Here is a 24,662-nt window from a genome sequence, read left to right on the forward strand (position 1 = left end):
TGGTAATCTGATCGTAGAAGGCCACCAGGTTGGTCTGACAGGACCTGCCACTGATGAACCCGTGTTGGTTGCCCCTAAGCATGCAGTTCCCAGCTGGCTCCTCATGGATATGTGCCAGCATAATTTTCTCAAACAGTTTGCCTAGGATCGAGGTAAGACTGACTAGCCTATAGTTTCCTGGGTCCTCCTTCCTCCCCTTTTTGAAGATGGGAACCACGTTGGCCCTCTTCCAGTCCTCTGGCACCACATCAGAGCACCACGAGCGCTCATAAAATCGTGCCAGGGGTCCTGCAATGATCTCGGCCAATTCCTTTAGGACTCTAGGGTGGAGAGCGTCCGGGCTGGCTGACTTGAATACGTCCAGCCCCTCCAGAAGCTCCCTAACTAGTTCCTTGCTAACCTTTGGCCCAGGTCCTCTCTGGTTTCGATTTATTGTGAGCTGCAGAACTCTTCTTGTGATCTCCAAGCAATGCCTGAAGCAGGCTATAAACAGCAGCTTGTTCTCAGTGGCCCAGCAGCAGACAACAGAGAGGAGGTTGAATGTGAAGGTGTGAGTTCGCCCTGGCAAGTCTCTCATGTGCCACTTTGGGCCCTGCATAAGGAATAGGCATTTTCATCTTCGGATATTAATTGGGTTGAAGTGTGAGTGGCCCCTAGCTGGGCAAATAACTTAAGAGCCTGTGGAGAAGCAAACACAGGGGCTAACTGCAGACTTTTGCAGTTCTAAATTTTTGGCTTCAGCATTTAAGTCTTTCTGAAGATCCAGGCCCGTGGTTGTCAACTGGGGGTATGTGTACCCCTAGGGGTACTTAAAAGGGTTGTAGGGGGTATGCAGAACTCTGAGTGCAGCAGGTGGCCACGTGGAGAGCAGCCAGGTCTAGCTGGTAAGCTTATTGTGTGGGGAGGGGGGCTGAGGAAGGGGCTGCCCTGGTAGGGTGGGGCACAGGACTGAGTTGCATGGGGTGGGCAGCTCCTGCTGCTGCGTGCACCCTGGAAGGGCATGGGGGGGGGCATGTGCCCCTGCATCTGCACACAGGGCATGGCAGGCTGGGGCCACACTGGGCTCTTCCTGGCAGGGGTCTGGGCCAGGCTGCACTCAGGGCGGGTGGCAGTGGTGCTGGGAGTGGAGCTATGGAGGGGGACTGCAGGCACCTAAAAATCTGCCATTGCCTCCCAAACCTCCCTCCCAGTGCCACCTTTCCCAAGCACAGTGTGGCCGAACTGCTGGGAAGAGCCCGGTGCAGCCTTCCCCTCCCCCTGCCCCTTCCCCCTCCAAGGGCATGGGGGCTGTGTGCCCAGAATCTGCATGGGGGAGATGGCAGGCTGGTGCTGTGGGCTGGGAGGCAGTGCCAGGCTCTTCCGAGCAGGGGGGTTGGGCTGTGCTACACTCGGGGCAGGTGGCGGCAGTGCTGGAAGAGGGTGCAGCAGCAGGAGCCACCATCCCCTGTGCCTCCTAGATGAGCCGTTTGTGGCTCCATACTGTGTTCCGTTCCAGCTGGGCAGTGTCTGCCCCTGCTCCAGCCCCACTCCCTCCTTCACCATGGGGACCTGTGGGGGAGGGCTGCAGCCAGTCCAGAATTTGCCATAGCCCCCCCTTCAACCCTCCTCCCAGCACTGCCGCCACCCAGCCCGCGGCGGAAGCCCACCCATGCCCCATGCGGAGATCTGGGTGCACGTGCCCCCATGCCCTCCTGGAGCGTGTGTAGCAGCAAGAGCCTTCTCCCACAACCCGCCCCACCCACCCCATGCAGTTCAGTCCTGTGCCCTGCCCCAGCTGGGCAGCCCCTGACCCTGTCCCGGCCCCACTCCCTCCCCACCATTAGGGCCTCAGTCTACCCCCTGCCCTGCAGTAGCAGCCCACCCTCACCCTGCATACAAATCCGAGGGCACATGCCCCCATGCCCTGCTGGGGTGTGCATAGCATCGGGAACCGCTCACCTCCCCATGCCCCCCGGACAAGCCGCTTGGCGTTCCGTTCCAGCCCTGCCCCAGCTGAGCAGCACCTGCCCTGCTCCCTCACCGCGGGGCCTCAATCTGCACCCCCCCCCCTTACAGACAAGAAAAAATATAAAGTACATAAGCCAAAACTTTGAGACCAAAGGGGTACACTTGTTAAAAAAGGTTCAAAACCCCTGATGTAGCTCATAGCCCTGTCTGACACCTATTCCTAAGCAATAAAAATAATAAATGTGAAGAAACTGGGAAAACAAGCATAAATTTTGAAAGAGCTTGACTGGCTGTACTAAAAAAGGAAACCAGTCACAAAAGCATGAATTCCTTAATGAAGCCCACAACCGTATTGTTAGGTGGCTATCACAGTGTAACTAGTTTTGAAATCATATACAAGCTGTTAAATTAATTTTGGATCATTCCTGTCTTAGACTATAGTGGATGAGCAGCTGGTTCTGAAGAAAGTGGCAGATGTTGTCATTCATTTGTATGCGATGACTGCAACTATTTCCAGGGCTAGTCGGTCAATCAGTATTGGTCTACGCAATCATGACCATGAAGTAAGTGTACTCGTATTTTATGTCACTGACGGTGTGCTAGACTACTAGAAGGATATCATCTTAAGGAGTTTTTACAAACCAAAGTTCTTCTTGGAAAAATCTCTCTCCCAGCCCCCACCTTAATTTCAGAAGCCCATTGTAAAAGGATCAAGGTAACCACTGCATGTGTGTCGAGCCCCAGTCCCTGTGCAGAATGTTGTTTCAGAAATGCTGACACCAGGGATCCTGCCCCATCAGAACGATGGTGCTGAGCGATTGGCATGACAGGAAAGTGCTTGTAAACTGTTCCAGCCTGCATGTATTTTTATTCCTTTTCAAGTTGACCATAAACCACCACAAGCCAACTGTTAACCTCAACTCAAGAATGTGCTCATTTCATGCAATGGACCTGAATTTTCCATTCATAAGAAGGCATTTTTAAATGGGCAGATGGTATATATCTGTCTCAGCCTTCACAGGCGCATGGTCTCCTTGCTTTTCATCTGGGTCTTACTGACATAAAAATAGTCTCAACATGAAATACATTGAAAACAATTATTTAGTAAACCTGAAAATACAGTTAGAGGTTATTAAGAGACAAACAAGGAAGAAAAATGAGAATGAGGTAAATTCTTCCTTCAGTTTCTGTGGACATTAAGTCATGACTGCTGTGTCCCCGTGCTGATTTTTTTTTTTTTTAATCAATTATTAAAGCAACTGCCTAAGTGTGTGTGTTCATAATTGTTTGGCTAGTGCCATGCTTAATTGGCAGCATAAACATACAACCTTACTCAAACTGTCATTAGAAAATACAGCCTTGGCAGGCACATCAGGGTGTCTAATTGATTTAATCATTTCTGGAAAAAAAATTTTGTTGAATGGAGAAAAAATAGCGACTTAATTGAGCAGTAGACCTAGAGTAAATAACCTTTCTTTAATGACCTTGAAACTTGACACTTCTTTGGAAATCATTTCTGGACTTGTAACTGAGGACCATCTTCTAGTTAGTCTTCAAACATAGGTCATTCAATTTATAAGAAGCAGTTGCTGTAGAAAAATGAAAACCATTAAAACTTGCACAGTAGGTTTAACTAACAGGGGAAGCAACAATATGACCAGTTGGACATTGAGTTGGTAGCATATTATTCTGTTGGGGAAACTTTTATATTTTGATACTAACAAACCTTTCTCTCTGGATCTTGTTTTGTCAGGTGCTTCTTACAAACCTATTCTGCAAAGAGGCATATTTCAAAAATAATTATGCCCTAGCTGAGTTAGAAACATGTAAGTTCTGTGGCTCCAAACCTTTAAGTAAACCATTGGCAAGGAAATGATATATTAGGAGGCTTAAGGTATATATGAAACTCTAATAGTGCCGTGTGGTAATTCTTGCTGTAACAAGAAGCATTCAAATAGCTTGAGTTCTCAGTGTGTTGGCACTGCTGTGGTTTTAAAGCAACGTGAAAATTTTGCTCTGCCTTATCTGCTACTTGCAGAATTAATTGTTGAGAGAGAGCTGCCCTTTTGGGCCTGGGCCTTAAGGTTTTGACTGAGCTTCTAGAAAGTCTGAAGGCATCAGTTGTAGGCAGACTAGCTGTTCTGCTATACCAACGTTCACCTAGACTCTAAACAGTTTGCTTAAAATTTTGAACTCTCAAGTCTCATTTTTACTGCAGCTGATATCCATCACTTGGCAAAGGGCCATAACAAAAGTGCACACCTAGGCATAGTTCTCCTTCATTGGCAGTAATAAATTAACATATAATAAGTAGTATCCCTTAAAGAGAATTAGATACCCAGGACTGACCAAGCATTTGAGTGTCTGTCTCGGGGGCCAGTTAAAATAAATCTATTACCTCTTCAACAGTAATGGCATCTTAGAAAGCCAAAACTAATCCATCAGATTGCTTACTTCAGTGGAACTGCAGTTCTATCTAGACTGCTGAAACAGTGTTCAGACAGATGCTGCTCTAGTGTACCATCTCATAAATGCAGCCTAGGGGAGTCCATACCCTTCCAGTCTCTGGAGCATGCTAATTGCAGTTGAATTAAAGTTGAGACTTCCTGGCTTCCCCATTGTCTAGCAGAAATGATGATGGGGCAGGCATTGGTACAGGCAGTTGTATTTGGATGTTTGAGGGGCTCTTTTGGAAAGAATGGTAGCAGTATCTGCCCATTGTGTTTTAAGAACAGAAGAATTATGCTAACTTCTTTCTATCTTTTCCGTAGATTCTGATGAAAATACGGACAACAGCATTAAAAAAGTTGCAAGGTGCGTGTTGGAAAAAAGAGCATATACTTGTTCCTATCCATTTGACAGGACTTTCTAATCACAAACATAACAGACAAACCTGTGACTGAAAAAGGCTGGGGTATTACTCCTCTCTGGTTCAGGTTCTCAGCCATGTGTCTGACTGTTTTAAGCAAAAGGCTTTCTTAATGGAAAATGTGTTACCATCTGAACAAATTTGTAAAAATAAAAATAAAATGTTACTGCCTCGTGTGTAAACAGACCACATTAAAAACCAAAATCAAGCAGCATCTATGGGTGATTCTTTTTTTTTTTTTCGAATTATGGTAACATCTGATCTGAATGAACATAGCAATACTTGACTTTCATGTCCTGGCAAAGGAAATGTAATATAAAGGCACTGCTTGATTTACCCTCCCCGCCACTCCAATCTGAGACCAAAGTGATTCTCTTACCTTTGAAGATTTGTTGGTAAACTCTGTGAATACTGATGCATCTTTAAACCGTATCAGGTAAATGCTTTGTCTTATTTACTGAGGAAACATATTACAGCAAGGAAAGACCTGTCACCTAACAAACCACATGCAAGGTATTGAAGCACTATTTTAACTTTATAATAAACATTTTCTGAGCCTAGTGAATTTCTGCAAATGATTTAAGGCAGAGGTGAGCAAAATATGGCCTGCGGGCCCGGTCCGGGCACAGGAGGCAGCCTGGACTGTGGCATGTGCAGCTTGTCTGGCTTCCCCCCAGGCATGCAGCAGGGCTGGGGTGGTGTGGCAACTGGACTCCATTTCCCAGCAACCCCAGTGGTAGCAGCTTCTTTCGGAAGCTGCTGCTGGACCCAGCCAGGCTGCCTAGGCACCCTGACCCATTTGTCCTGCACCCACTGCTGGGGGACAGGACCATATGGGCCTGAGTGCTCTGCTGGGTGGCTGGGATGGGGCAGAGCCACGATCTGCTCCCTGCACACCCTTGCCCATGGAACCAGTGCCCATTGCGGGGGCATGTGGGCAATGAATCATAGCTCTGCCCTGGCCCTGTCCAGTGCTGTCACTGCCCTATGATACCACCCTTGCCAGCCCATCCTACTCCTGACTCCCATTCCTTACCCACCCATGGCCCCATACAACATAAGGAGTTTTGGTGAGCTGTTGGGGAGGGATGGGGGGGGGGAGAAATAATTGCCCAAATAGTTACCCACCCCTTGTTTAAGAGCTTTACAGTTGTCATGCTAAATAGTCTACGTAAAATTTACATCTATCCTGTGGTTCTCAACCTGTATATATGTGAGACACCCCTAGGAAAATGATAGCTCTTAGCTTTCTCTTGTTTCTTGACTACAAAAAATAAAGAGTTCTTCTATTGTAAAGAACTGAAAGAGCACAGCAAATATGGATTCGCTTTGAAATCTCTGGGTTCATCTTGTAAATCATGTTTGTACACTGAAGAGTCCTAAATGTGTGGCACCCATAGCACCATTAAACTAATCTCAAGGCACCCCAGGGTGCTGCAGCACTCTGAGAGTCGTTGGCCTGTATACACTAGATCATTGTCTTGTACAGAAATAGTACTATATTTAGGAAAATCATAATATATCCAGTGTTAGCACTGGGAAAGCTTGCATTACTAGACTGCTGTCTCAAATGGGTGGGAGAGTCAGGCATGGAAAAAGGTCTAGCTCAATGCCTCTCAATCTTCTTAAGCTTAAGGTTCAGAAAATGCTAAGTCTTAGCTATCACTTGTTTCCTGACTACAGAAAAATAGCAGAACAATTATTCTATTACAGATAACTCCAAAAGACCACAACAAGCCAGAATGTTTTTGACACTCTGGATTCCTATTTGAAATTTCTGTGGTTACTGGCTGAATCAGGTGTAGGTGTTTGCACATCTAACCATGCACAGTGGATGCCTCTACACATGCAGTTAATCATTAAACTACTCCTGGGTACAGCATCTACACATGTGCCCAGGACAGCAGCAATTTGAGTCTTGGCAGAGCAGACCCAAGCTGGCAGGGGTACCAGGGGTCAGCCCTAGGTAGCGGTGTTGGGCCTAGGTGGGACATGAGGGTGCTGAAAGTGTGGAGCTGTGTAGCCCTAGGCAGCAGGCAGGAGTCTGGCCCTGGCTGGCTGGGCTGATGGGGCACAATTTATGCCCACGGTCGGTGTCTAAACATGCATTTAATTGCAGTAAATTACCCTGGTATTAAACCTGTGGCATTAATTAGTTTAGCACAGCCTAATACTATTGCATGTGTTGATAGTGACGCTTTATTCTGCAGCTAATTGGTCTACTCCGCAGTTAAGCACATGTAGAAATGAAACCAGTGAGTGAGCATCACTAGTCTAAGCCAAGTATTGCCATGTTCACCCATCCCTAAGTGGGCTCCTCAGAAAAAATGTTCCTGTTGTACCTGTCAATCACATAGTGTCTGGCTAGGGTCCAGGAGTTTATCTCCATCCCATAAATGATTCTCCTGAATGGTGCCCTTTGTAAAACTGATTTGAAGTGCACTGTATTGTGTTGAATGTTCAATATGTCACTCAGGCTTAACAGACAGGGGCTGCAGGGTTTTTTAGTAAAAGTCTTCCAATTTTACTAAACCTCTGTCTGAACTGTTGGATCGCTGGGAGTACAGAGCTATGTCCAGCTGCCGTGGTCAACACCGGTGCAGAGGAAAGGAGGTTTTGATGGCAGAAAAATATTAGACCAAACAAATTCTTGTGTTGCAAAGCATGCAGAAAGTCCACAAATCAGAATGTTTTTCACACTATGGAATCATGTCTGTTCACCTAACAGTGCACAACACCCTATATAGTACTCTTGAAAGGATTTCAAAGTACCCCAGGATACTATAGCACCGTAGTTGAGAATCACTGGTATATAAACTGCATTTCCTCCCCTTCCTTCTGCATGACTTCGGGCAAACATGGCTAACTAACGACCTCTCCCTGTATTAACAAATACAGAACCAGTCATAGCCAGTCTAACCACAAAGCCATCAGATGCCACAGATCCAACACATGTCTAGCCCAGATGTGATAGATCTCATCCAGTGGCCAAATGCCCTCATGGAAAGTGGGTGGGTAAAAGCAGACAAAAACTGGTCCAGAATGAATGAACACAGCAAAAAAGACAAAGCGGAGACACACAAACACAGATAGGAGATTACTTTTCACTAAACAGCCACTCACTTTTTACTCTCTCAGACTTGTACTGGAGAAATTTACAAAAACACATTCAAGCCTGGCCTAGGAACAAAAATTCAGCACTAGATACCAAAAAGCAGGGACTAAACAGAGACAGTGACTTTGTGGTTCATTATAATCTAACTGCTTAAGCACTCTGCACTCCATGATTCTTCCTCTTAAAGGGTGTAGCTCCATCCGCTTACCAGCATATCCTTCTTACTGCATTTATCTAGTAAGGCTGTGTAAAGCTTCGGTTGCTGATTCAATTTGGCAGGGATTCGGCCCGATTAGGTGGCCAAGTCTCTAAATCCAAATCAAAGCAGGAGACCCTTTAATCTCTCCAAATCGTATCAGAACCCTCCCAATTGATTCGGAGAGATTTGGAAAGATTTGATGATTTGGACATAGACCCAGCTTTAAATGGTTTTTCTACATACGTCAAGGTACCAGGCAGCTTGTGAATGCTGCAACGGTGGAGCAGATAGAGTCCCACAGGAATGTGGGGGGGTCCCCAGCATGCTTGGCAGCAGACCCAGAAGTGGATCAAAAGCACTTCTGGGTCCACCGGGGACCACGCTGGGGGGCCTCCCCCCATACCCCCGCCTCTGCAACTGGTGCTGCTTGGGTCTGGGGACACAATCGCCAAGCCGAGGCGCGGGTTCCAGGGGGTCCCTCAGTGCACTTCGCAGACCCAGAAGTGGTCTGGAAGTAGTTCCAGTCCACTTTTGGGTTTGCCACCAAGCTCGCGGGGGGGGGGGGAACAGTGCCCATGCTCCTGTGGGACGCTCCATCTCTGCTCTTTTTACAGCCCTGCTCCACTCCTTTAATCTATAAGGTGCAAATCTACTCTGCCTCCCTTCCTTTTGACAGGCTGTTTTCATTTACATATAGAGTTTCAGAAACTACTGTTCCATTCACTACTTAGCTGAGACTGCATCTGCAGCTTGATGCAGTCAATCCCCTTTTGTCCACTGTATTTGAGTCTCCTAAGTTACCTGAATCCTGTGTATTCACTGGAGCTGTGGCCTCGTCCTTGGAGGTGTCTTGATGTAGCACAAGGTTAGTTCTGTCCCTTCCTTCCTTCACTAGTCTTTTGTAGAGAAACGAATGTGCATAACAGTGCAACCTGAAGAAAAACACTTGTTTAGTGTAATCAAACCTGTGTATGTGTATGTAATAAAAAGGGATTTGTTAATTTTAATGTAAATAGTAGTGCATTCAAATGCATAGGTCTTGTTGCCTATCCTATGCCATGAGAACTGATACAATAGTTCTTTTTAATTATACAGTTGCTCTCAGTTATACAACAAATCGTATGAACTGGTGGTGCTGAACCTTTTCCTTTGGCAGGCCAGAGGGGCAGGGCAGTGCCTGGTCTAACTGTGGGTCCCACTGTAATTCAGATCCAGCAACTGGGGCTGGCATGGTGACCACCATCTGGTCATCAGGAGGGGGGTAGAGGGTATCGCAGCTTGAGCCTGGCCCCACAGTGGGGAAGAAGGTGGCTTTACTTGGATCTGGTAAGGGGATGGGGCCTGGGGAGAAGGAGGTACATGACCTGGCCAGGGTCATAGAGACATGGCTCAGCCTCAGTGAGGGGAGGGGAGGTAAGAGGCATGTCTTGGCCACAGCCTCGCCCAAGGGGGTGGTGGGAAGGAAAGGGGGCTTGACCCCATGGAGGGCAGCAGGCCTGGTCTGGCCCCATGGGAAAAAAGGGGGTATGGCCCAGTCCCAAACCAGCCCCATGGGGAAAAGGGTGGGGCATGGCCCAGCCTGACAGGGAGAAGCAGGGGCACAGCCTGGCTATGACTAGGTATGCAGGGCATAGGGTTTGGGAATTTGGCAGGGGGAGGGTAGGCGTATAAATGGCTACTGCTCTCTTGCCACCAAATTGCTCAACCTGTGGGGAGCACCGCAGGCCAGATCCAATGGCTCCGCAGGCCACATTTGGTCTGTACGCCTGGAGGTTGAGACCCACAACTCTCCCAGGTATAACAATGTAGTTTTCGGCAAGCAAGCTACACAGTAGAGTCTTGCACTCTCTGAAGGTTTTATAGCAGTAATTGTAGCTAATACTGAAAACTAGGTGCAAGCAACTGAAGTTGCACACAGTGCTAAAACCTTAAATTTATAATGAGATTTGATCACATAGATTCAATGAATGAAAGTAACAGGTATTATTCAAGCTGTTTTTCTGTTCATTTTTTAGCTTTGTATTCTAAGCTGCATAGATATTTACCTTCAGCAGCTATTGCTTCCTGTTCCAATGCAGGTTGGAAGAAATATGCGCTTAAACAAAACAAAACACAAAAAACCTGGCACTGCAGAATATACTTCAGTGTGTCCCACAGCTTCTGGTTTATTTGTAAAAATATCATGAAGGACTGGTGATTTACTCCTATCTTTCTACTGAATAATCAGGATTGGGCAAAATACAGCCCACAGGCCAGATCCACCCCGCCAGGCCAGCCTCTCTGGTCCACAAGGCCCCTCCGGAAACAATTATTGTTGTTGCCTGCAGCTGCCTCTTTGAAAACAAGTGGGAGGTAGGCTTTCAGCGGTTGCATGCCATTGAACTGGCGGGCTCTGTGCTTCCACCTCTTGGGCTCCCGGCACTCCATCTGGGAGCCCTGTGCAGAGGCACCAAGTGTGATGCCACATAACTGGATAGCTGGTGGGGGAGGTGAGGATGGGGTTTGTGGGTGGGTGTGGCCCCCCACCACAGCACACACACACCCTGGCACCAGCAGTAACAGCAGGTCAGGCTTGAAGACATGCACCAGCTCACTGGGTCAGGTCAGCTCTGTGCTACCATGTGCAGCTCCCAGTATTTGACCAGAGTGGCGCATCACCAGGGAGCTGGCCCAGGAGCACCCTGAGGGCCTGCCGCCTTCTGCTGCTACTGGCAGCAGGGGCTGTGCACCATGGGGGGGGCGTGTGGTGTGGGGCCCACAGTGACCCATGCAACCCCCCCACCTGCCCTCCCACAAACCCCATGCCCACTCTACCACAGACTACCCCATAAATCTCATACCCCCAAACCCCCACACCCCTTCACAAGATGCACCAAACCCCACACAGACACCCCTGCACCCCTTCACAAACCCCACCTACACAGTATACAAGAATAAAACTTTATATTGAGCTATTATGCAATCACCTCTATATACACTGTGCAAACACATGTAAATGAGGAAAAACATTTTTTAAAATAAAATAAAAATATATTATAGTAGATGTTTGATTTTTAGTATATGATTCGGGTTTTTTTTTTCTGGTTCCAAGATGGCACCCCCCCCCAAAAAAAAAAGAATACATCTGGGGGCAAAGCAGGTGGAGGGTGAAGTGACTTCTGGTGGCAAATGGAAGGGGTTAGGGGTGGGACTTCTGGTCCCAAGATTGCAATCAGGGGGTGTGGCACCTGTCAAGGGGCAGGGCTACCCTTGCAGCTCTCTACAGCTCACCAAAAATCATTAAGTGGCCCTCCAGGGAAAATAACTGCCCAGCCCTGGAATAAATGTACTCAAAGGGCTGAGGTCACACAGGAACTAAGTAAAGATAAAGTTGGAATAGAACACTGATTTCTTGCACATATAATCATTAGGGCTGTGCAAAATGGCAATGTTTTGTTTGATTTTAGATTTACCGATGAAAACCGCAGAGATTGTAGCCCTTCTGAGGCCATGAAATCTGTCATGTTTCAAAGAGATAGATGTAGGGGTTTCTGGGAAACAGTACCTCAGAGTGTTCAAAGCAAAACTCATTATGTGTGAGTGTGAAGGCACAGGGGGATGAAAACAGCAGGCATGGTAGTAGCCCCTGCTGAGGTCATTAAGCCTGCTACCTTTCAAGGTGATAGGTGCAGGGGTTTCTGGGAAACTGCACCTCAAACTGTTCAGAGCAAAACTCATGACATTTGTGACTTTGTGTGTGTATTAACGGAGAGTGGGATTAAAACAGCAGGGATGCTAACCCCTTCTGAGGCCATGAAGCCTGCCAGCTTTCAAGGAGATAAAGTGCAATTTCCCTGAAACCCCTTCACCTGTTACAGAGTAGCTTCCCTAGAAATGGTTGTGATACCCTTAGGGCCCTGTGACTGTGCCAGCTCTGCCCTGTGGGCATCTTCCCTTTTCACCTGCCACCATGTCTTATCGAAAAAGATAATAGATAGGGAGGCTGCCCTCGAGCTTCAGCTTAGTCATGGTCCTAATGGACCCCACTAAACCCTGTATGTTCTTGCACCCCCTTTCTGGGACCCGCTCTAAGTAGGTGCCTCAAGGGGACACCCTAAGCCTTATGGGCTAGTTGTGTGTCTCCAACCATCCCTTACCATGCCCCATGCCTTGCAAATAGTATATTGCTATCACCCCTGTAATGAGGTCTCAGTCTCGCTTTACCTTCTATTGTTGCTGGGCTCTCTATGCCCCTGTCACTGCACCCTCACTGGTTCTGGAAACTCTACATAACACCCCAATGAGGGCTCCTCCTCCCCTACAGCCTCAGTCTGGTCCACCACTTTAAATAACAACAGGTAAGCAGCACAGTAGCACTAGCATCTCAGGCAGCCAAACTGTCACAGTTTCTTTCATTTCCTGCAGGAGCTGCTTCTCCAGCAGTTTCCAGAGAACTCTCCCTGCCAGCCCCAGCCCTGGGGCTTAGATATGCCCAGGCTCCTGCCTCCTTCCAGTCAGCTGACCAGGGACAGGTGCTAGGGATGTAGCTTGTAGCCATATTGATCTAAGGACATGGCAGACGAGGTTCTTTGGGTCAATCTCATATCTTGTCATAGGGCAACTGAATAGTTGGAGAAATATATCTTACTAAGTTTTCAGATTGAAAACCCTTCCTCAGACTGAGGAAGCACCTGTAGTTGGTGCGTGTGCTCTTTCTGGATGGAAAGAATAGTAAAGAAGCCAGAGGCTGGCATGCAATGCAGGGAAGAAAGCCAGTCAGTGAAAATGGAAATAGAGGTATCGGGGCGTGAGGGAGGCTGGGGTAGGGGGGAAGGGGGATGTAGCAGGTAAAAGTGGAGAGGTACCTGGGGAGTTAGATGTTCGGCAGGTTGTAGCGTGTCATAATTCTAATGTCTATATTGAGTCCTTGAGTTTCTGTACCTAGGAGGTTGATGAAGTGCAGTTCATAGGCTTGTCTTTGAAAAGTGGCATGTAAATTCAAACAAGCACTGAACCTCGCTAACCTCATCACCAGAACCCAACTTCCTACAGCCCAAAACACACTGAATGGATCCAGACCATGCCATGACAAGACATGCAAAACCTGCCAACAATATTTCCAGTAGGGAGATATCATCACAATACAATACATGTCTCCATCAGGGCACCAAATGCCCGAATGGAAAATACATAGGAGACACCAAGTAACAACTGTGTACCAGAATGAGAGCACACTGAAAATCTATCAGAGACACAAACATCCAACTACCTGTCTCTAATCTCTGAGCTCTGATACTCGAAGGGAATTTACAAACCACTTTTCACAGATGAGCCTATGAACTTCACTTCAACCTCCTGTATACAGAAACTCATGGACTCAATATAGACATTGGAATTATGACACGCCACAACCTGCCAGACATCTGACTCCCCAGGTACCTTTCCAATTCTACCTGCTACATGCCCCTTCCCCCCACAGCAGTTCACTCTGCCCAGTAAGCCACCCCTGCACCATGTGGTTCATGGCCCCCATGATCTCTGTTGCCATGTGGGACTCATCCATCACCTTGGCTTGAAGAAGAGCCCACCGATGGCCTGACTGGTCACACCAGTGCCCTATAAGGGAGAGGTAGGTGTGATCTCCACCCTGGCTGCTCCAGATGTCTGAGGTGAAGTGGGAGGCTACCTGCAGAGCTGCCTTGTGCAACTCCTCCCTCAAGTACTCCCTGCATGCCTCATACAGGGAGGGCACCACCGTCCTGCTGAAGGTGGTGCATGTGGGCACTTAGTATGATGGAGCCACAAGAGCCATGAGCCGCCTGAACCCTGGCCACTCAACTAAGGAGAAGGGCTGACCGTCCAGAGCAAGCATCTCCCCAGTGCTCTGGGTGGCCCTGCTTGCCGTAGTAACACGCACTACCCCTCTGTGCCTGCCTTTCCCCCACAGCTCCAGGGTTGCCTGCCTCTGCTCTAGGCAAATGGGGGCTTTCGAGCGAGAGGGGGACTTCTTTTTGGGCATGTTGCCAGTGGTGCCAGGCTGAGGAGGAACAAGGGCAAGGGGGTGGTGCCTGCTGAGATGCATCAGCATCCCCGTGGTGCTCATGCACTTTGCTCCCTTTTGCAGCTGGTTTTAGCTCAGCAGTGCAGGCAGGTAGCATATGTAGGATCATTTGCCAGCTCAAAATGATCCCAGATCACACTACCCACTCATTTCTGGGGTGCAGGTGTGTGCGCGAATGCTGCCTTTCCCCCCTCCTCAGCAGGCAGAGGCACAGCAAGAGGAGGAGCAGACTCAGGTGAGCCACTTGCCTCCACAACCTCTACCTCAACCTCCTCTGAAGTGCCTTCTGGGGAAGGAGACCTGTCTCTAGAGGAAACTTGAGGGTGTGGGGCACAAACTCAGATGATTCGCCCTTCTTCCCCAGAATTTCCCTTGCTATGGCACTCAGATCCAGATCCAGCTCTTCCTCTGGCACTGGAGTGCTCAACCTGGGAATTGAAATTGGGGTGGAGAAGACTGTAATGCTGGTGCTGCTTGTTGTTGTCATGGTGGGGGTGCTTGGGGTTGTTGTTATTATGGCAAGTGTTACTGGAGGGGATGCAGACACTTCTCCCATCTCCTGGGTGCCAGTAGCTGGAGAAGCAACATGGCTGTTAGTTGTTGGAAAGAGGTTGCATCTAAGTTTTGGTGGGGGTGGGGCCTTAGAGCTCTCCCTCTGCCCCCTTGTCTGCCGTGGCCAGAAGAGTGGCCACCTGCCTTTCCAGCATGCTTCATGTTTGGTGTGCTGGAAAATCTGTGCGTATTTCTGTAACGTAATGTATGTATTTATGTAATATATAAATATATGTTCTGTAATATATGTTGTGCTTTCCTACCCAGTCAATGCAGACTGTCAGGGAAAACACAGATTTCTTTTATGTGGAGAAAGAATTACAGAGAATAACAAAAACAAAAAGAGGGTTTTGAGAGAGGAATAAATTAGGAAAAAAGGAATGGATTAGGAAAGGGTATTAGGGTGTTTGGATCCCAGTTGCTAGGAACCGACTAGCAAGTAGGATGTGAGAGCCTTCCTGATGCTGCTGGAGGACACAGCTCAGCAAGCTGACAAAGGCACAGCGAACAGCTCATTTCAAACAATGCTGTTATGCTCCTTCTCCACCCCTCCCCCAGGGCACAGGAATTGGAAGGGACCTCAGGGAAGGATCACAGTCACTGGCCAGCTACACAGTCAATATCAGAGCAGTCCTTTCCCACTCTCCTCCTCCCACTCCTTAGTTTGTATTTCCCTGCAAGCCTGGCTTCAAAACTCGAAACTCTTCAAAATTCTTGAAACATTTTGAGTGCCCTCGTTTTGTTTCAAAGCTGTTTCAAAGCCTTGTGCTTCATTTCGGTTTTGGTATTTTGAGCTCAAAACACATTGAAACACCTTTGAAACGAAACATCCGTCGAAATTTTGCACAGCCCTTACAGTCATAAATTATAGGAGTCCATTAACTTCTATTAATTATTAAAAACCTCTGTTAAATTTTGGTAAACCAAAATATATTAGCTAATCAGCTTAAATTTAATTTCTGCCATGTTCATTTTAGCAAATTTCAAAAGAGCTTCCATCAATATTAATACTTTCTCAGGCTTTCCATCTGCTAAATTAAGCTGAGTACTTGGCACTGAACCTACGTACCCTTGATAAAAGTGAACATTTTCATATCAGGTGAGCTTCATGACACATTTTCCTAACACCACAAACAGTTCAGTGTACTTTGGGCCTGCTGAATTTCCAATTTTCCCAGCAAAATAAATATTACAGAATGGTTTGTGTTGCTGTGCACTATAAAAGTTACTGTGCTGTGTGTCAGTAGCTGGATATTATACTACTCGCATAGGAAGTACTAAAGAGCAAAGTGACTTTGGATCATTTAGGATAACTATAAGGTATTATGCCAATTCTATGCCTGCTAACTAATTAAGTGCCTTACTTGAAGTCTGCTCCTTTGAGCTTTTCAAACTTCTTATGTTCCATGTTGTGGCAGGGGATAATATTTCCATTCCACTTCAAACTATGCTGCTCTTCAATCCCTGGCACAAATCCACTGCTAGTGCTCCTTGTTCTGTTCACTGGGCTTGCAGAACTGATATCACGTGGTGCATTCTGCAACACTGACAGGGCAGGGATAGGCTAGAAATATGAATGTATAAAAACAAAGTAACAACAATTAGTTTCATAGAATGATTTATGCTTGAGAAGCAGAACAGGGCTGCAACCTATGCAGTACTGATAGTTATCTTAAAAGAGTACATAAATAATTGCACTGGATGGTTCTAAAGGGCAAACTCTCAAAGAGTTTTGTGGGTACCCTGCTGTTGGTGCCAGTGGCCCCTAGCCACTGATAAGACCCAGGTCATCCCATGTCTGTGCAAGGGGGAGCATCCCCTCAGGCTGGATCAGTCTCAGAGGGGTCCAGCCCTGGGGGAAAAAAACCATGATCCCACCAGGGAGTGGCAGCATTCTCCCATAGCTGGAAATGGGCCTCTGGGAAGGCTCAAGTCCAGGCCCATCTGCCTCCTGCCCCCTGCATAGAGCTGGGCACTGGTCTGTGCAAGGAGTTGGGCAGCTTTCCTTTGCATCTGGACCTGTCCATCTGCCAGGAGCTCATAAGAGTGAAGTTTGCTTTCACCTCCTTCACAGACAGGGCAGAACCTGGCTAGGTATACAGATGAATAGATCTAATGCCACTGAATATGGGCCAAGCATGCAGTGTGAAGGAAGTTCTCAGTGCTTACAAAGTGGCTGTAGCTACAGCCCACTGATTTAGGTCCTGCTTTATAATGCAGGGTGGGAAAGCCTGATATTCTCCACTGCGGATTCTGATTCCTGGTAATTCATGACAATTAAGTTAGAGATGTCCATTTCTAAAATGAGTTATTTCTGCTGAAGTCCTAAACTTTTCCTATATGGCTGTGTCCATCAGGCTGACTGGCATAAGTACAATAGCACCAACTTCAAGTATGTAATCTAATAGGACTGTGGTAATGTTGGAGTGACGTTGTACTCATGATAGGTCAGGAAATACACAAGAGGTAAGGATTTTTCTGGGTGATATCTTTTATTGGATGTCTCATCCCAGCCATGCAGGTGGCCCAATAAAAATCCTTGCTTCTCTATCAGGCTTATATGGTTTATATACAGTTAAATAAAGGATTAGGCACTAAATTGTAGAAAACAAGTCCAGCCTAGCCATCAGTTTAAGCACAGCTGAAGACAGAGAAGACAAGCAAAGTACTAGTGAGCCCAAATTGTAATAGCATGAACTGGAGGAAAGAAGAGCGTTTGATCATGTGCTGCTGCATGTCCACCTAATACAAACACTGGCTTCCCTGGTTTAATTCTGCTTTACAATAAACAATCTTGAAGTTCCTGTGTGTGTTTTTTGTAAGCATTTGTAGCTAAAATGGAGCTTTCATTTTCGTTGAATAAATCAGTTTTAAAATTGCTCCCTTGTTCGAATCATTGATTTGTATGCAGGCACTGGTCATATGATCAATCCAACAAAAGAATAGTTATGTGCAGGCCATACGTCTTTTTATATTTATGAATACAAATCCCTGAATCCTGCAGGGTGAGATTGGGGAGGGAGGTCTGTGGTGTTTCAGTAGCAGCTTGCACCACAATCCTCAGAAAGCCAATCAGTAAGACTTTATGATGTGATATTGGCTATTAGTCAACAGAACTGGTGTGAGGCCTGGCTTTTATTGGAGAATATTACAATTTATCTTCATGGTGTTAACCCAGGTTGCAAAAAACCTCTTCCCCCTTCCACTGGCTGCTTGAGGACAAGCAAAATAACCAGCACTTTTTTTTCATTATCGTTGACCATCACACAAGGAACAAGCCTGCTCAGGCCATGTGTTGGCAGGAAAATTTTTCTAGGAGTTTCATAAAGCTGTTAAAGTGTCATGTACAGCAATGTTAATTAACAACATTGAAAATGTTGTCTACTTCAACACAATATCCTGCAAGGCTAAATAAGCAAATACTTTTAAAGCACTTTAGATTTATCTATTAGCACAGCAGATGCTCCTTACATGCAAATGCCAAGTAGTATCCATAGTGGCTCAGAGAAGTGTATAATAAATACCTCCAAAATCAATCCTGGTTGCTTAAGTGAGTATTTTGCTGGCACGTCTTTCAGAAGTCCCTGGAGTTTGTCCAGTTGAGAGCTAGCTTTTGGTCCATGTGCAGTTAGCTCAGCTGCTGTGGAGCACCTGTAAACTTTCAGCTTGGTGTCATCAAATGCCGGTGTCACTGAATCTTCATGTGGTGAAGTGTTGATTGAAAAAGGAAAAAAGTGCACAAAGCAACAGTTACAGGAAACAGCTTGTTTAAGCAAGGAAGGACTGCTACTCTGAAGATGCAAAAATAAACAAACAACTTCCTAACATGGGTTCATCTGGACCGCAGCACGGTTAAAGTACGAATAATAGCCAATCCTCACACAGGGAGGATCTAAATGCAAAACCATCCAAGTCAGAGATGAACCCATCACACAATCAGAAATACCAGCTTCCCCTATGGGGGAGCTCAGATTTGAAATAACAAGTGTACTGCTAGTCCAGGGTATACTTTAATAGTAAAAAGGTGTAATTCAACAGACTCCAGCAGGTGTAATCGTTCCCCCACCTTTTAGCCTTAAAAGTTCTAATCTTTTTTCATAAGGTTCTCCATTCCTTTTAACCATCTTAGTAGCTATTCTCTAAACCCATTCCAGTTTAAGTTAATTTTTTTTGAACGGGGTGCTAATCAGCAATGCACAGTATTCTAACCGGGTTTTACCAATGGCTGGTATTAGCGTCTCTTTGTTGCTGCTGAATATTCTTGACATAATACACCTTAGGATTGCACTAGCCTTTTTCATAGCTGTAGTAAGCTGGAAGCTCAAGTTCAGCCTATGATCAACCGATATACCTGGGTCCCTCTCTCTTTCTCAGTTGTCTTCAGTTGCAAACCCCAAATCTTATAGGCATTTTATAGTCCTAGTGCATGACTTTATACTCTATATAATTAAACTTAATTCTATCCACAAACCTCCTATATATTCACCAAGTCATGTTCTGTATTGGTATTAACATTCTTATCTTAGTGTTATCCACAACTTCCATGAGGATATATCACGTTCCAATACAGAGGATGCTGATAAAATGTTAAACAGAATAGGTCGAAAACCAGTCTCTGAGAAACAACACTCATATCCACTCTTCAGTCAGATAACTCATCTTTCATCATAACCAACTGTAATCTCCTTTTGAGACAACGCCTTACCCCCTACACAGTTACAACATTAATCCCAATTCTCTCTAGGTTAGCTGGTATTTCCCACAAGGCGCGGTATTAAAACTTCTGCTTATTTCTAGATAAATTAAACCTATAACATCACCCTTTTCCACATCTGCTGCCACATGACAGAAGGATATTAAATTAGTGTAATGTGATCTTCTCTGGATAAATCCAAATCTGGTTTCCATTTACTTCCATGGCTTTCAGTGTTCTTTCCTTCAGTATCTGTTTTAAGACTTTACCTACTATTGAAGTCAAGTTAATATGTCCCTCTTTCTCCATTTTTTTAATAGACACAATTTCCTATTTTTCAGTCATGAGATACTACCCCTGACTTGATGTATTTTAGTTTAGTGAAGAACAGTGAATAAGAAGTGCTAGTTTGTATGCAGATTTCTTCATTACTCTAGGAAGGCGATTATCTAGATTCCACAGTTCTGTGACAGTAACCAATCTAAGTTTTACTTCCATTTCAGATGTGATAATGAACTTTTCAAAGAGTGTACATAAGACTGGAAGTCCTGATGCTCAGGATGGAGAATGGCAACAGGCACTGTGCAGATGCCCCTGCTGTACAGCTGGTGGACATGGAATGCTGTGCGTGTACAAATCCTGCCCCTCCCAGAGCCCCTGTGACCTGAGGTGCAAAGAATCACTGCAGCTACAAGTTCAATCCAATGGGTAGTGCTTGGTCAGGATCTCAGACTCCCACAGCTTTCTTACACAGGAGGCCTGGACTTATCTTTTTGTGACCAAAGAATTTTTCAGGATTTCCTCTATTTAACCACAGCTTTCCAAAGTGTTAAACTGAATATATCTTAATAGGAAGCTGCAGAAACATGTGCCTTTATATAGCTGCAGATGAGTAATTACAGGATCATGCAATTATAAACAATCCTCAGGTTAAAAAAAAAAGGACAATTGAATAGCTAGTTACCTGTCTGACTGTCTGCTGGGGCTGATACTGTGAAGTAATCGGGTGGTTTCTTGTATAGGTCAAAATCTAGGTGTCGTTTGTCCGAACTCCATGCGTCTCGATTCAGCACTGGTTCCAAAAAGTTAGCAAACATGTTCTCCTGCCATTTGTAAATGAAAGTTGCATTTCTTTAAGAAATTGTTTTGCTGCTAACAGGAAGTGGTCATAAAAATCACATCAGGACCTGAAGGGAAGGAAGGATCAAAGCCTCCTTAGCAAGGTACTAGTTTAAGTACCATATTACTTTACTTGGACAGGACTCTTTTTCTGACTCCCCTCTTTCTGGGTTGCCTTTCAAACTATTATTGTTGATTCACAGTAAGACTAGCCTTGATAGACTATAATATAATATGTACCAATACAGAGTGCTGACATCTCCTAAATGAGCTACAAAGGCCATGTTTTATAACTAGCTAGCAAGGAATTGTTTAATTACATATGAGCTTTTTCTGTAACATTAAGAAAAGGACTTTGTTATGCGTCTTGATACAGCTATTGAGCTGGCTTTAGGGCATGATCAATCTGTCTGAACAAAGGACTCTTTTGGTGACTTACAGCAAGTGAACTGATATCTCTGGCACAATTTCCTCATCTGCAGGACTCTCATTGAATAGACCAGTCCAGAACTTAGGTTATTGTCTTACAGAGAAAAACAATTGTAACTTCTTAGTATAAGAGCTGGACCAGAAAGTAAAGGGTTAAACAGTAGTTCAAGAACATACTGCTTCAGGGTTTAGCTTTTCTTACAGGGTGATAGATTGCACTTGGTGACCTAAAAAAGAGGCAGGGCACTCTGCTTTAATTCTTCTGCTTCATGGTACTGCAAATTTCAGAATCTTTTCCTACTTGACTAGCCTGTCAGAGAGGTAGTAACACCTAATTATGGGTGTTCCTGTGGATTAAGAAAGCTTAATTGTTCTCTGGAAAGGAAATGGGAACTCTGAAAATGAAGTGAACCCCCTCTTACACTTTACCTCCTGAGGACAGCCACAGAAATCCAGCCACCCTTGAAAAGAGAGGGAGGATTTGATTTGTTAAAATGCATATCTTGGCTTAGTGGCTGGAAAGCACTTTTAGTAATTAAGGAAGCAAAATAAAAATAGACCTCCTTAACGGTGTGCCAGGAGGACCAGTAAAACACTGTGGGACAGAGGAACTTATTCCATAAAATGGCATTTTCACAAGTGAAAGGAAAAAAGGAGGCTTACGCAGAGAGTAGACAGGTTGAGTTTATAGTGTGAAGGGGAGCTTTCAGAGTCCCCAGCTCTTCGGAGAGACGTGCCTTTTATGTCTGGCAAGTGGTAGATGTTCTGAAAGCTGAGGTGTTTGAGACTGTCAGCATTTCAGTGACAAAGAGCTCATTTGTTATGGTCTGATACCTGCCACAGAAAGTCTCAAGTTTAGCAGCAAATATTCTTCATCTCCATAGGGGGAGAGAAATCATTTTGATGGTAGCTAACTTGATGCATGGAGCTGAAAGCAGATGTGGGTGTTAGAAGACTTGGATTCCACACCCCCAGCCCTTTGATTTTAAAACCCCCCCAAAACATCACCAAAACATCCTGATTTCTAGAGAAACAAAATCCTGCAGGAAGTTAGTGTTTAATATTTTTAACGTCAAGATAAGTGTAGGTCAGTAACACTGTTTAATAATACAGAGCAACTTCAATGGCTTTACATACTTGACTGTCATTTATTTTTGTAAAGCATTTTAAAGCAGGAAAATGTAAGGACTAAGCAAGAATATATCACACAAAACCACCACACAATTAAGACCAACAAACCTATCGGTCAGTGTCTCACGGAGGCAAAATTACTGCACCAGCTGTCGATAATATGGCGAAGAGATGTCACTAAACAACATTTCCAAAAGTTCTGTAGGCCTAATGAAGAGTCCTAGATTAGGGCTGAAAGACAGAAAGCAACAGACTGCTCTGCCAATGGAATATGAAACTTGCTGGACAATACTCAGTCCAGCACACTGGGGTAGAAGCAGCCTCATTTGATACAGAAAATTAACACTTATATGTGATGCACACAATGCCTTCCTGCTGGTGTACAAAAGACAGATCTCAAGAGGAGATGTGAGGACTGAGTGCCTCTGAAAACCTGGACACTGCAGTTAGCTACATAAATTGAGAACTAAGCTTTTTCATAAACTGCCTCCAATTGTAAATGTGGACTACTTATCCAATCCTGACCTGAAGAGCCCACCTGTGCTAACTGATGTTGATCATGCCAGCTGATCATGTGTGGGCATATTTATTATCATACCTCTCTAGAAATTCAGTGCAACTTGTGGTGGATAAATCCACTACCTATAAGCACCAAGAGCTAATTTAGGTGGACTTCTTAGAAAGAGCTACCTTTTTCTCAGATAAGGAAACAATTACTTTCCATTCATCTTCTCCCTCAGTAATGTTATATCTTCATCAGTCCTCATACAACCTGATAATATGCAACTGAGTACAAACTCAATAAAATCTTTAAGGAAGCTGTATGGACTCTAAGAACTTTAGCTCCCCAGAGGATGCAATTTCAAGATGCCTGGTTCAATTCTGCTTTCAACAAGATGGAAAAAAAAAAGGAACAAACAAAAGTTGCAAGTGTATGAAGTATCAAAACCGGGTTGCTTCAATCAATTTTATGTTTTCGCTCCACTATGTAGGAGACAGGAATAGCAAATTCAGCAAGCCACTATCAATTGTCATTGCTTAATTCAGAAATTTGGGCTATAGCTTACTGTTCGAGTATTGTGAATTTGCATCCTAATTTCTTTTTAGTTGGCTGGCACTGGCTTAGACCTTGCTTTAGTGTCACTTATACTGGGACTGTGAGCTGTCTTTTCCTTTTTCACCGTGTCAGTAAGTGCCAGCAATCAGTACAATGTACCAGTCGACTCTTGTTCCCATGCTGAGCATTGTGTTTTTCCTTTTTCTTCAGTTGTTCCATGGTTCTTGTGCCAATCAAATGCTACTCCTTCTCATTTCTTTCAGTCTGTCAGTTTTTATCTGTGGATGTTCAAATGCTTTGCCATTTATTTCATCGTCTCGGTGGGAGGTGCTGACAATTATACTGTATGTCCTGGTTGCTGCTGGTCCTGATCAGTTTCTCTTCCTTGCTGTGTTGGAAGATGCATTCTACTACAGCACATATCAGCAGAAAACATTGTGGTCATGTAAGCTTTTTTATTTTAGTAGCACTGTGATATAGATGGAAACTTACAATGGGCATTTGTTTTTGACTATGCTGTGTTCAAAAAAATTCTTAAAACCAACTGATCCCCTATGAAAATCTTCCTATTCCCTTTCTCCTCATCTCACCACCTCAAATAATCCTTGTGTATTTTATTTGACAGAATATTGTCTATTTGTTTTAGTTTGTAGGTTGGATAAGTCTGTTTGTCCCAGGGATGACTAAATTGGTCCTGTTGACAGTCGAATAAAATGACAGCATAAAAAATAGCAAGAAAAACAGAAAGAGGAACCTAAAGGATAGAAAAGAACAGGCAGGAAGCAGGAAGAAAGGAAAACAGAGTAGAAGACTGCAAAGAGAAACAGGCTACGAGAGAAGTGTGGTGTTGAAGCAAAATGACAGGGGAGTGGGCACACCTACACATTGCCCTATGTTGCTGTAGGCATATGGCGTGCTACAGCAATGTACCAAGCATGTGAGTCTACATGTGATCGGCAGCTACATCACTGTACTGGCATGCTCCCCCGTTTTAGCATGCTGCTATGACGACATAGCGGTGAAATCTAACTACAAAAGGAAGTACTAAAGCACAGTGCTGTAGCAATATCACCATATGGTGATGTGTAGATGTGCCCAGCGCATAAGAAAAATACAGAAGTAGAAGGCACAGAAAAGGAGTTTAATAGGAGTAAAATAGGGTTCTGGCCCACAACTAAGGTTCCTAGATGCTGTGGTAATATGAAATAATTATCAGAAATAGGAAACAAATTAGACAAAGAAAAAACAAAAGCTGCAAGAAGCTGTACAGTAGGAAACATTCCTGTGACATTTTAGGCTTGGGGAGAAATTAATGTTATCACAGGATTGGGTAAAAGAAATGTTATGCCCAGCCCCAAAAATCATGTGTTCCACCCATGCCCCATGCCAGAAGCACATGAAAGAACATGTTTTCTGGGATCAGGGGTAAAAGTCCTCTGATCTCAACTGCACACCTTCTAGTGAAGGGAGTCCAACATTGGGACCTGCTGCTGCTGGCAACCTGAAAACGA

At 45.1% G+C, this 24,662-nt stretch overlaps 2 protein-coding genes across 3 annotated transcripts in view; one reads left to right on the top strand and one right to left on the bottom strand.

The window, feature by feature from the left end:
- ACAD9 (acyl-CoA dehydrogenase family member 9) overlaps positions 1-8,056 on the top strand; it is a 58,701-nt gene extending 50,645 nt beyond the window's left edge. The window contains exons 16-19 of one of the 2 annotated variants that reach the window (XM_019536968.1): positions 2,382-2,510; positions 3,701-3,773; positions 4,719-4,842; positions 8,046-8,056. In XM_019536968.1, coding sequence (XP_019392513.1) covers positions 2,382-2,510; positions 3,701-3,773; positions 4,719-4,819 — 303 coding nt within the window. In that variant the 3' untranslated portion in view covers positions 4,820-4,842; positions 8,046-8,056. Of the gene's footprint in view, positions 1-2,381; positions 2,511-3,700; positions 3,774-4,718; positions 5,377-8,045 lie in introns of those variants that run through there. The other variant, XM_019536967.1, reaches the window with a different exon arrangement.
- The window catches only part of KIAA1257 (KIAA1257 ortholog), a 130,554-nt gene continuing 109,210 nt past the window's right edge, over positions 3,319-24,662 (bottom strand). Inside the window, exons 14-18 of the mRNA XM_019536965.1 lie at positions 20,380-20,518; positions 18,247-18,419; positions 16,087-16,286; positions 8,932-9,062; positions 3,319-3,536 (exon numbers count right to left, since the gene is read on the bottom strand). Coding sequence (XP_019392510.1) covers positions 3,490-3,536; positions 8,932-9,062; positions 16,087-16,286; positions 18,247-18,419; positions 20,380-20,518 — 690 coding nt within the window. The 3' untranslated portion in view covers positions 3,319-3,489. The remainder of the gene's footprint in view (positions 3,537-8,931; positions 9,063-16,086; positions 16,287-18,246; positions 18,420-20,379; positions 20,519-24,662) is intronic.

The sequence above is a fragment of the Crocodylus porosus genome, unplaced genomic scaffold (assembly GCF_001723895.1).
Source record: "Crocodylus porosus isolate Cpor-Errol unplaced genomic scaffold, CroPor_comp1, whole genome shotgun sequence".
In the NCBI taxonomy this organism is placed as follows: Eukaryota; Metazoa; Chordata; order Crocodylia; family Crocodylidae; genus Crocodylus; species Crocodylus porosus.